Raw genomic sequence first — 12,963 nt, 5'->3', positions numbered from 1 at the left:
ATGTGTGCATGTATATGTTCACTGGTCCCTGTTCATCAGTTCTTATTGGTGTGTATAAGCTTAAATGTAGTTAGAATATTAATTCTTTGTCATGTATATTAGAAAGATTTTTCCCAGTTTGTGGTTTTCTTTTTTTAAAAGATTTTATTTATTTATTTATTTGAGAGAACACAAGCAGGAGGGAGGGGTAGATGGAGAAGCAGACGCCCCACTGAGCAGGGACCCCAATGCGGGACTCGATCCCAGGACCCTGGGATTATGACCCAAACCAGATGCTTAACTGACTGAGTCACCCAGGTGCCCTGTAGTTTGCTTTTTTACTTTATTTTGATGTACAGATATTTTATGTTTTTATGTAATCAAGTCTATCGGTGTTTTCTTTTGTACCTTTAGCATCTATCCTGAGAGTAAATAAACGTTCACTTTTGTTTTATTCTAGCTGTTTAATGTTTTTGTTTTCACACTTAAAACCTTAACCTGCCATGAATTTATTTATGATATCAGGTAGGATAGTACCCTATTTGTGTTCCAAATGTTTAATGAATTACCTCAGTACCATTTATTAAGTATAAATAATCCATCATTTCCCTACTGTTTTGTCATGCCACCTTTATTACACACACACACACACACACACACTATTTGGATTTTGGGTATCTTATTCTGTTCTTTAATATTTTACTCTGGGATTATCAGTTATTGAAAAATGACCACAGTAACAGGAAGAGTCTTTCCCTGGGTCCCATTTTCTGGGTTCCTCCCATAGAAATTTGACTCAAAAGATTCAGTTGATACCCCAGTAGGGATTGTCAGTGGGTTTGTGATCCTGTCAGAGAGACTACTGTGAAGAACATTTGACTCTAGCCTCTCGATTGACCTGGTAAAATGTAGAAATCAGTTATATTAACTGAAGTTAGTAAGCTTAGTCCTAAAATGTTGTTTCAATCACTGTGTTGCAGCATCTCTGTTAAGTGGGAAAGATTGTTATGAATGAGATTGCCCACTACTTTGAGCGCAGGGAAAGGTATACTTTTGTCTTCATTCTTATGTTTTCTGGATAAGGTACTTTGTCTTGGGGGTGGTTCTTACAAACAATTTGGTTTATGGGTTAAAGGAGCTAAAAGCTTTGTTAATCTTGCATTTGAATATGCTGTATGAGGTTCCTTTGAAATAGACAAAAGGCTCCATTTGAGGCTTTTATCCTGATCTGCTGGGTCATCTGGGATAGGTGAGAAGGACCAATGGCAAGGTCCTGTGAATAACTGTTTCTTTGCTTGATGTGAGATCAAAGCATTTCTCAATTCTACTCATTTCAGACCAGGCAGCTGAATGTAATGAAACCTTCATGTAGTCTAGTATTTCGCTCAGTAGCTCTTCTTGCATCCTCACTAATAAGCTCTTTGGGGGACAGAAATATCCGTCAAAAGGGCTAAACTGGAATCTTTTATGGCATGCTGATCTGGCATGTCTTGTTTTCTGTTTTATTTCCAGCATCAAGATGCTATCCCGAACCCTGGCTATCTGTGTGTGTGTGTGTGTGTGTGTGTGTGTGTGTGTGTGTGTGTATGGCTGAGGAAGCACATTGTGGCAGTGCAGGGACCAGAACAATGACACTGAGGTTTCTGTTCTGGGTTAGTCATCGTACCGAGCCCATTGTTCTAAAAGTAGAGCTGAAATTATTTTTCTTCAAGCAGTATTTGCTCATTCTGAGCCCTGTTTGCCACTCTTCTGTCCTCTCACATAGCCTTAAGAATTTTTTTTGAAATTTCTACCCATTGATTTGGTATTACTTTTTGACCCAGAGAACTTAAGATCAGTTGCAGACACGAAGATTTCCCTCTTCTGGATCGTATTTAAAAATTAAATTAGACTAGTCCTAGGTTTGATTCCTTATGGGCCTCATTGATTTGGTCATAAAATCATAATTATGTCAAAATTAGAAGGGACCTGAGGAACTGTGGTTTTAGGGGTCTTAGATTCTTTAAATAGTAGACCCCATAATTAAAAACTAACCCAAGTAATAGGCTTCATATTATTTTTCGAGACTCGTTCGTTTGTGATTCCTAGAAACATGCTTTTTGGCTATTCGTATACTTAACTCCACACCAACAGATATCTTCTCGATGGACTTACTTTACTTTCTGCTTCATTCTTTTCTTTTCTTTTCTTTTCTTTTCTTTTCTTTTCTTTTCTTTTCTTTTCTTTCTTTCTTTCTTTTTTCTTTCAGATCAGCTCCATCCATTTCTTCTGTAACTGTGAGCTATATTGTTGGGACAGATGCTTGTAATTCAGACACATCCTGAGGGTTTGCACTCCAAACACAACTATAGAAACCTAAAATACCATTCATACTCATCAAAGTATGTGACTCTCTCATGAGGTTGTCACTTCATTTCCACCACAGTTCTGTAATTTTTCACAGTGGGTGATTTCCTTGAGCTCAGGGCAGCTCAGCTAATGGCAAACAAGAACTGTAGGAGTTTGAGATTTGAACACTGGTACTTCTGTAAGAACAAATGAGCCTTTGGACAGCTATTGACTTATCTGGAGTTTATAGCTAATCAATACACGTGCAGTTATTCAGCCCTGTCTTCTCTGCTCAGTATTTATACTGGGACTCAAGGTCAGGAAGTTACACTTTTTTACTTTGTGTTCTTTCCATTGTTGCTACCTGTCACACTCTGTGTGTCTCAAGTCTGTCACCAGTTGTCTCCCCAGCTTTGTTGTCATTTCCAAATTTGATAGGCATGGTTTTTATTTTATTTTATAGCATTTCCTTTTTTAGATCTTCATTCAAATCATTGGTAGTCCATACCACTTGCAGAATAAGTACCCTTTGTTGCTACCATTTATTTCCCGTCTCTACCACATTTTCCTAATCATCATCAAATAGACCCAAATAAATTTCTTTTTTTAAGATTTTATTTATTTATTCATGAGACACGCAGAGAGAGGGAGAGGCAAAGACACAGGCAGAGGGAGAAGCAGGCTCCATGCAGGGAGCCCGTCGTGGGACTTGATCCCGGGTCTCCAGGATCATGCCCCGGGCTGCAGGTGGCGCTAAACCGCTGAGCAACCCGGGCTGCCCCCCAAATAAATTTCCTGTGGGTTAAGAAACTGAGCCCCTTTCAGCTTTTCCAAATTAATGACAAATGTCATTTTTTTTATTCTGAAAAGGTTTTTTTTTAGAGTGGGGGGTAGGTAGAGGGAGAAGGACAGAGAGACTCTTAGGCAGACCCCATGATCAGTTTGGATCCCAACACTGGGCTTGGTCTCATGACCCTGAGATCATGACCTGAGCCAAAATCAAGAGTCAGATGATTAACTGACTGAGCCACCCAGGCACCCCCTGAGAAGAAGACATTTTGTCCTTAGGAAGGTAGATGGATTTGGGAGCAAGGTCTTATTTTTTTAAAAGTTTTTATTTATTTATTCATGAGAGACACATACACACAGAGAGAGAGAGGCAGAGACACAGGCAGGGGGAGAAGCAGGCTCCCTGCAAGGAGCCCAATGTGAGGGCTGAGGCAGACACTCAACTGCTGAGCCACTCAGGCATCCCAAAAGCAAAGTCTGACTTGGAGGCTTGGCTTTGTGTCCAGTTCATATTAGTGAACATTGTAGTTTCAGTCCTCTTTGATGCTTTATTAGGCTATTAAGTAGATCTTGAAACCTCTGATATGTCAGTGTTTTACATAAATGGTTTGTGGTTTTTTGGTCAGTTTTTAGCATTTTGGGGTGGGTGGAAGGAGAAAGTTTTGTATTTTTTCTTAATTAGTTCCCGAAGAGCCAGAACTTGAGAATTAGTGTCCAGGTTTGTCCTGTCAGATCTCTATCATGAATTAACACATTCAATAAAAGTTTGTTGACTCAACAAGGGTGCTGGTTGCCAAACTTTGAGAAGGAAAAAAAAACCACATCAAGGAGCTTATAATTTTGTAAAGGAAATGACATCACCACAAATTCTGGGCACTAGATTTTATTTTTTTTATTATGATTTTTTTAAATAATAAATGTATTTTTTATTGGTGTTCAATTTGCCAACATACAGAATAACACCCAGTGCTCATCCTGTCAAGGGGGCACTAGATTTTATTTTATTTTTTTTAATTTTTATTTATTTATGATCGTCACAGAGAGAGAGAGAGAGGCAGAGACACAGGCAGAGGGAGAAGCAGGCTCCATGCACCAGAAGCCCGACGTGGGATTCGATCCCGGGTCTCCAGGATCGCGCCCTGGGCCAAAGGCAGGCGCCAAACCACTGCACCACCCAGGGATCCCCGGCACTAGATTTTAAAAGGGAGAAGTAGTACAGGGTCTGGAAACCATGTTAGATAAAGAAAACTTACGGAAGTAACAATATCTAGCCTGGAGAAGGAGTAGCTTATTTTGAGGACATGGTGACTATTCTCTATCGTGGCTAATATTATCCCACTTTTTCCTGGTGTTTCGGGGAAAAAACTCAGAAGTTGCCTTTGATCCCTTCATCCAATCAGATGTCAAATTTTATCTCATCCAGTTCCAACATATTTCTTGATTCTTGTCCCTTTGTATTCTCAGTTGCCCTCCTGCAATGTCAGGCCTTTTAACTCATTGTCTCTACCAGTAGAAGAGGTTCTTGGTCTCTGTTATCTTTCTCTCTGTCCTCCATTCTATATTACATTCCCAGAATAATGTTCCCCCAAACCTAGTTCTGATTGTATAACGTCCCTATTTAAACACTTAACGGTGGTTCCCCTAGCTTAGTAAGAAAAGTCTTATCTCAAACTCTAACAATCTAGTCCCCAACCTTCCATCACCCACCTTCTCCTGTTCACACTCTACCTTTTATTCAGGCTTATTTAGTATTCTTGGAACCTGCTCCAAGTTTTCCCAGTTGTTTGACCTTTAAACTGTTCCTTCCTACTATTATGAAGAAGAGATCCATCATGTTTTATATTGTTTTAAACACCACAATTAGGACCAGCTGGCAAAAGAGATGGCCCTTAAACCAAGAATTTTCTCTTGAATAGTGTTGTCTAGTCTAATAATGAAGGAATAGAGAGCTTCCCAACATTGAACATACTTGAGCAGAGGCTCAGGGCTGGCTGGTCTGGCTGATGTAAAAGCAGGGACTACTTATAGTAGGGGCTGTAGGGCTGGACAAAAAGAGAAAGTGTGGCACTCTACTGTTAAACTTAAATCTACACATGAGGGTGCCTGGGTGGCTCAGTTGGTTAAGTGTCTGCCATCAGCTCAGGTCAGTGTCCCAAGGTCCTGGGATCGAGCCCACTGCCAGGCTCCCTTCTCAGGAAGGAGTCCACTTCTCCCTCTCCCTCTGCCCCTCCTCCCTGCTCATGCGCACGCACTCTCTCAAATAAATAAAATCTTAAAAATAAATAAATAAATCTACATGTAAGGCACCAAGCATACTTTATCCCCCCTCAGTAGCCCACGTGGCACACACACACCCCTGAACAAGTCATTCCTTTACTTAAAATCTTTCAGTAATTTCTTTCCATCACTCTTAGGGTAGTTAAGAGAAAATGAAGAGGCAAAATTACTAGTAAGGCAACAACAATGAAAATTAGAAAGAAAGCAGTGGATCAAGGAAGCAATTAGGAACAAACATCAGCAACATTTGAGGAAGCACTGGTTGTGTGCAGGGGAAAGGGGGTTTTGTTTCCAGTAACAGGGAGACTATCAAGTAGTGGTCAAGTCTAGAGGTAGTGTCTGTAGAGCCTCAGATAGATGGCAGAGCAAGTCCTTTGACCCAGCAACTCCACCCACAGGAGGCTGACCTTTTCTGTGGTTATGCAGAAGGGAATATTTGAGCTTCCTCTTTGTCTTTGACTGTTACTCATTACAGTCTTGCCTTTACTTTTGCAAAACCAAAAGGCTCATTGAAGTGTTTTTCCCCAAACAAAAGAGCAATCTGTCCTCAAAGGTAAGTTCTGCCTCCACTTCTTCAGAAATGGAAAAGCTGCTGGAAGCTTTAGAATAGCAATTTGTCCTCAACCTCCAGTCAGAAAGGTTTCAGAAGGTTGGGGTTCTATTTGGTAGTGCTAATCAAATGTTTTTGTGAGTGTGTATAATTTGACCCTGCAGTTTCACTTTGAGTCTATTCTATAGAAATGCCCATACAAATACATAGTGCAGCATTGGTGGTGATATTAAAAATTGTAAACAATTTAAATGTACATCAGTTGGGATATGACTGAATAAATTATGGTCTATCCATAGTGTGGAATACTATGCAACTATTAAAAAGAATGAAATGGGTCTCTGTACTGACAAGGATGGGTTTCCATGACCTATTAGAGGATGAAAAAAGTAGATTTATGTGACTTTGTGTGAGTTGTGAGTATACATATATAAACAATATATACATGGAAGGATACATGCTAGAAACACTAACAGGTTACTTTTGGGTAGTGGGGGGGGGAAGTGATACAGTAATGTCTAAAGGAAGTAGTTAAAGATTTTTAAAAATCATGTGCCTCTCATAAAATATAAATTCATCAGCTTTCTTTGTAGACACATTGGACAGAGGCCTCTAGCACTTTCTTTCCTGCAGGATTTGCAACTGTATTGGCAATTTTTTTTGAGAGTTTTCCAGCCCTCTGGCCCTATCTTCCTTCTAATATGATACATGCTACAGGATGTATCATAGAAAAGAAAAGACCTTATCTTTTCCCTTAACTAATAAAACAAAACTCAATTTTCTAAGTCAAGACCAGCAGTTTCAAACCTTATTGGACATCAGAATCACCTTGATGCTTAGTAAATTGCAGATTCCTGGGCCTGCTCAATAGATTTTTTTAAAGTTTTTATTTATTTATTCATGAGAGACAGGGAGGGAGGGAGGGAGGGAGAGAGAGAGAGAGAGAGAGAGAGAGAGAGAGGCAGTGACACAGGGAGAGGGAGAAGCAGGCTCCATGCAGGAAGCCCAATGTGGGACTTGATCCTGGGACTCAAGGATCAAGCCCTGTGTCAAGGGCAGATGCTCAACTGCTGAGCCACCCAGGCATCCCTCAATAGATTCTGAGTCAGTGTGTCTTGGTTGGATCCAAAATCCTGCTCTTTCAGAGGCACCCCTGGTGGTCAGTGATAAACCCTGTTTCAGGGAATGATGTCTGATTGTGCCCCCACCCCCTCATTTCTCGCTCCATGATTAGCAAAGGGAACCTCACCATGGATATCTTTGTGGGTCACACATGGTTGGGTTCATCTGAATGGGAGAAAATGAATAAAACATAGGTCAGTAGACTTGAGACTTTAATAAGTGTTGTTTCTTTATTTTTTTTTTAGTGTTGTTTCTTTAAAGTAACCTATTTGAAGTGGACCCTTTGGGTTGGAGGCTGGTCTGGTGGGCAGTGACTAGGCAGTGAGCAGCCTAGGAGATGCCTTCTAGCGATGGCTTCCTTAGTTATAATTTATAAGTGGAAGAGGAGGAGGGACCGTGAGGTCTTAGAATTCAGAAGCTTTTTAAGTGAAGCTTCTGTCCCTGGAAAATGATGTTTTCTAGTATTCTGATGAGGTGCCATCTATCTTAAAGACTATTCTAAATGTTTTTTGTTAGATTTATTATTTTTCTTTGTTGTAAACAAAATCTGTTAATCAGGTGCCTACCGTGGGTTTTTAACATCACATAAGGGTGTTTAAAAACTATATACCCCAATTACTCCCAACAGTTAACCTTGGAAATAAAAGTGAATGGTAATACTTCTTAACTACCTTCCCAAGCCCTCAGTGAAGCTGGCAGCCATCAGTTAAATAAACCATTAGGTTTATTAGTTTGAGAACAGAAGCATCAACTTGGGCACAGTTTTCTAATTTGCTCCTCATTTACCCAACAATAATTTATTCAGAGGCTACTCTGTGCCTAGTGGACATTAGATAATTCTACAAATAAATCCAGAGACTGATGAGCAGCTGGAACTCTGAGGGGATCATCTGAGTGGGAAAAAAATGAATAAAACACAATTTAATAGACTTGAAAGCTTAGTAGCCCATAGAAAACAGAAAGTGGATTCCTTAAAGCAACAGCCTTGTTCTCTTTTTGTAGTCTATTTTAAGTGGTCCCTCTAGCCCAGCATTATCAACCTTGGATTAGGAGCTTTGAGGAAATAGTGGTTTGGTGGTTGTTTTTTAAAGAATTTTTTTTTTTTTAAGAAATGTAGTTACTAAGCAACTGCCATGATCTGCTGCTAAGTTGGAGTTCAGCGGGCAAGTCAATTCCAAAGAAGGGAATATATAAACAAGTTGTGAGAGGGGGAGAAATGGCTTAAGGATAGATTTGGTATATTTTTTTCTGGGTTCAATGGCTATTTCTGCCTTCTTTATCTTCCCCCATTAGAAAGGGCTGCCTGGTCAAAAATCTCTTTGTTTCATCAACTTCTCCTCCTAGCCGGTGAGTGAGGAGGAGGACCAGAAAGCAGCCAACTAGCAGGCCAGGGTGGAGGGCTGAGCCCTGGAGTAGGGCTAGTTCCCTGGGCAGGCAGAGAGGTAGACAGCCCCACTGCTGCACTCATGGGCAGTCCGGGGCCTCTATGACAGATCGGTCGCCACCTTCTACATTTAGATTGCGATGCCTCATTGATATTGATGTGTTGCCTTGTAACCCTCAGAACAGGGATACTGTCCAGCTGCTGTCTTTTCCCTCCAACACTTAATGGGTGAGTCAGTGACTTAACTGCTTCCTGCAGGATTTCAGGAATGGGAGTAGGTAATGAGGACAAATCATAACACTGGTGCATGATGAATGAAAGAACACATGAATTTAACCAGTTGGCTTCATTGGTACCAGAGTGAACAAAAATAAACTTTATTGAGGATATTTGTGTGAGTTAGAACTCCATTCCCTCCCCTTAAGGCTTTTTAGCATTTCCCTTTATACCTAGCTGAAGGTCAGGTTGCTTTGCTGAGGGAATGGTACTGTCAGGTGTTGGAACAGGTGTTTTGTTTTCTGCCTGTAGAATCATACAGACTAGATGGGGATGCTTCTTGCCAGCCCACTTGGTACATGAAAATGCTTTTGTGGAATTCTTTTTCCCTGGAAATAGGTTTGTTTTTTTAAAGCAGTTCCACAACCTTCAACCCCTACTATAAATTTTATCTTCCTTTGAAATCTTTTCATAATGAGGTAGGACTATTTTCTACTATTTCCACAGCATGTGCTTTAGATATATCCCATTTTTTGCAGCAATTATAGACCTTAAAAATTGTTGTGTGTTGGGGGGGACAAATGTAAATATCATGTACCAGGAAATGTACTAGGAAAATGTCACAGCAAAGGACCCCTATTTAAAAAAAAACTTTTATAGTAATTGTAGAGCTAGAATTAATTTTCCTCTATCAGGTTTTCTTAAGTTGGGTGTAAACCTGGAGTTGCCTTTCCAGAGTGATAAGGCTGTTTCAAGGCTGTTGTGATGGTGTTAGTGGGCTATAAAGCTGGGCATATGGACTTAGAACCCCATGAACTAGATGATTTTGGAGGAGAAAGGTGACAGCCGACTTACTGGTTTGGGAGAATTTCTGTTTTAATGTTTGTTACTGAAGCCAAAGATCCTGTTTGTTAAAAGGGAAATAACTTGGAAGATGTGATCTTCTCATCTGATTGTGAGGTTTGTTTTTACCTTTGTGTACTGGGTTCCAGTCTCCCCCTCCAAAATAAAAAAAAAAAGTCCTCTAGAAACAAATCATTTTCCTTTCCTAACAGTGATATAATAGCCTCAGGCCCTTTCTAGCCCCTCCACCGTGTCTCAGGGCCATCTGTTCTCTGCCATCCACTTTTTTGGGAAAGTCTCTTTTCCCATCTGCTCTCCTTGGGCCTTAGTGCCTGCTCTAAAGATTTTTGAAGGCTGCACTGGAACCTCTCTCCAATTGTTTTTTCAAGGATCAGTGAAATTTCAAGGCAGATAAAAGCTTTTTCCATTTGATATATCCAAATGTTACTCCTTTTTCAGGTATGTTTCTTCCTTCTATTAGTCTGGGAGTGGAAAGATGTCTGTCTGTGCTTGGAGGAGGGACTCTGCTTATCAAAGCAAAGATTGACTGCACTGACTCTGGCTGCTTTGAAAAAGCCCAGTGTCCTTCTGGCTCTCTAGCCACTGGCACACAGGCTTGGTGCAGTTCCTTGGGTTCATTCTTTTCCTGTCTTTTCCCTTGTCTCCCTGACAGAGTACAGTCGTTTTGAATCAAAGATACATGACTTGCGAGAACAAATGATGAACAGCAGCATGAGCTCTGGGTCTGGATCCCTCCGAACAAGTGAGAAGAGGTCTTTGTATGTCAGGTAAGTCACAATTCTGAGCACCAGGCCTTGTGCTGCCAGAGGAGAGCTCTGTGCCAACACAGCCCTTCCTGTTTAACTAGTGGGGTAGGGAGTGTGTACTCCCAGTACTAAAGCAGCATTTTGCACTGTATGCTCAGGTTGTGTACTTTATGGTCAGTGTCTCTCTCTTCTCTGAGCTGGCTTCTTCCTCTTTGCTCATGAATGACTCAGTATGAGAAAATTTCAGTTTGCTCTAATTGTGAAAGACTGCTGGGTGATTGTTGCTAGTCAGCATTCAAATAGCACTCAAATGTTCAGAGTACTTTGCTTGCAATCTGTGATTTGAGGGGAAAACTTGGCATACCCCCCTTCCACATATGCAGTAGACATCAGCATTTGTATCTGAGCATATCAACTATCACTGTGTTCCGGTACAGGGTCTTGTAAGAGACCAAATAACTGACAGGTTGCTGCTTCTGAGTTTTTTAAAAATGGTGTTTTCTTCCTCTCTGCTGTGCTAGTCTGCTGTATCTGAATCCTGGGATATGATGGGATGGGATGGTGTATGGTCCCCAGGAAGGGTGGGTGGAGGGAACGGATATATAGCATTGACTGTATTGCTGCTGAAAGCTATTCTGCAGTACTGTCCAAGGTTGAACTTTTGACACATTATAATACTTTGTCAGGTCAAAAGTACAAACCTCTTGGGGATTTGGACTGCTAAGTGAACACTATGAACTCCTTGTAGAAGTAAGAATAGTTTTCTTCTTCCTGCCCTAGCTTCTTGGCAAAACTCCAAACAGTATGGTGCAAGTACATGGTATCTCTCCAAGGTTAAAATCCTTAGTGGTGGGATTACTCCCCTGACCCAAAGACAGCTTTGTGTGTGTGTGTGTGTTTAATGCTTAGGTGTGGGGTTGTATTACACTCTTGGGGTGAACGTTCTCTAGTGGCCTCTGATACCTGCTGGGGGGTTAGGAGGGAAGGCTACATTAATTGCCTGGCAATGGGATTGCTGCTCTGCCTTTGGGGTTTGACTTGAAGATAGCCAGTGGATATAAATGCTCATTGCAGTTTGTCTCACAGTGTTGATTTTCTTTTCTCTCAGTTGGTAGTCCCTGGCCCTACTGGAGGGAGTGGAGCCGAGGGAGCCCAGCTTTGAGTCTGAAGCCCACTAGAACCCTTCATGGTTCTTTTCTGAAAAATGACCCCTCAACTACTTGTTTGTTGAGAGCAGCTTTCTTCATATTTGCTGTGCTTACCTCCTAGTGGGTTAAAATGCCAGTGAGGTGATTTTGGCGGGCTTCACTATCTGACAGAATTTAGGGGTGACAATAATAAACATCTCCAAATGCAACAGCAATTTCTGTAATGTTCAGGGCTACCTGAGCTAGAGGAAGGCTGGACTAGTTTCTGGTAATCTTTTCAGTCTCCTGTTTTCTGTCACAAAGCCCTTGCTCTGGGTCTGTAGCCTAGACACTGGGACACTGATGGGGGAAGCAGAAATGTGCTGTTGCCCCCAGCAAAAGGGTAATACTTCTGTGACTTGGTCAGGATTGTTCCGTTCCCCTGCTGCCAGCCCCCGCAGATGTGGCACTCCAGTGTGCGTGGGAAGTTGCTCTTTAGGCAAGACAGTTTCTTCGGAGAGCTTTATTTTTAGATTTCCTCTCTCCACCTATCCTGTGCTAGAGCTCTCCCTGCCTGGGTAATGGAAGTGGGGCATTAGCTCCTGACCTGGAAGACCTAAAAGACCTGGAACACCCTTCTCTAGCCCTGGGAAAGGGATACATTGTGTCTAACTCTGGTAGGAGGGTAGAAACTCTGCTCTGTTCTAGTGAATCAGTTTCAATGGTTTATATAATCTGCCCTTAACCTCATCTAGATAACATCAGTGTCCTCTGAGGAAAGTAAGTATGCTTTAGAATAATGAACATTTGTGATCACTAGACTTAGTCAAGGGAAGTGTTTTATGGCCAAAGCAGTGAGGTGTGAGGTCTTTTTCTAACCTAACCTTTCTATCAGAGCCTGGCTTGCTCTGTTTCTTTTGTGCCTGTTTGGCATTCTTTCATTCTATGCTTTGTTCCTTTTCATTAGCATGTAAACATATTCGAATTTCTTCCATTCTTTTTTTATTTAAAGATTTTTATTTATTTATTCATGAGAGACAGAGAGAGAGAGAGAGAGAGAGAGAGAGAGAGGCAGAGACACAGGCAGAGGGAGAAGCAGGCTCCATGCAGGGAGCCCGATGTGGGACTCGATCCCGGGTCTCCAGGATCACACCTTGGGCTAAAGGCAGCGCCAAACCTCTGAGCCACCAGGGCTGCCCGAGTTTCTTCCATTCTTAAAAAGAAAAAAAAATCCATTTGATACCAATAGCACCTTAAACTGTTCTCTCTTTTGCTCACCACATGTGCCAAATTATGTGCCAGGAAACACTAGTTCCTCATGATGTTAATAAGTATTGTGTGTACAAAATCAGTGGTTCAGTAAGTTGGGCAAATGCAGTATTGAACAGAGGAAAATAGAGTGCTGTGATTCATATCCAGGGGAGGGACTGTACTAGGCAGAGGTTCACCAAAAGATAGGAGCATGGGAGCCTTATTTGGAGAAGCTTGTCTTAAATCCAGTTTGGGAAATGTTGGAGTCATCTGTGCTTGCTCCTGCTATGTCTTGAGATCACCTCTCTTTCAGTAGGAAAGGAAGTGTGC

General features: G+C 41.4%; 1 protein-coding gene across 7 annotated transcripts in view; it reads left to right on the top strand.

The window, feature by feature from the left end:
* DLG3 (discs large MAGUK scaffold protein 3) overlaps window positions 1-12,963 on the top strand; it is a 55,063-nt gene that overhangs the window by 19,116 nt on the left and 22,984 nt on the right. For all 7 annotated transcript variants that reach the window (XM_055338352.1, XM_055338351.1, XM_055338350.1 and 4 more), the window contains one exon: window positions 10,162-10,276. In XM_055338352.1, the coding sequence (XP_055194327.1) occupies window positions 10,162-10,276 (115 nt within the window). The remainder of the gene's footprint in view (window positions 1-10,161; window positions 10,277-12,963) is intronic.

Source organism: Nyctereutes procyonoides, unplaced genomic scaffold (assembly GCF_905146905.1).
Source record: "Nyctereutes procyonoides isolate TBG_1078 unplaced genomic scaffold, NYPRO_anot_genome, whole genome shotgun sequence".
Classification (NCBI taxonomy): Eukaryota; Metazoa; Chordata; class Mammalia; order Carnivora; family Canidae; genus Nyctereutes; species Nyctereutes procyonoides.
Note: the sequence above shows the minus strand (reverse complement) of the source record. Positions and strands in the feature narration are given on the sequence as shown.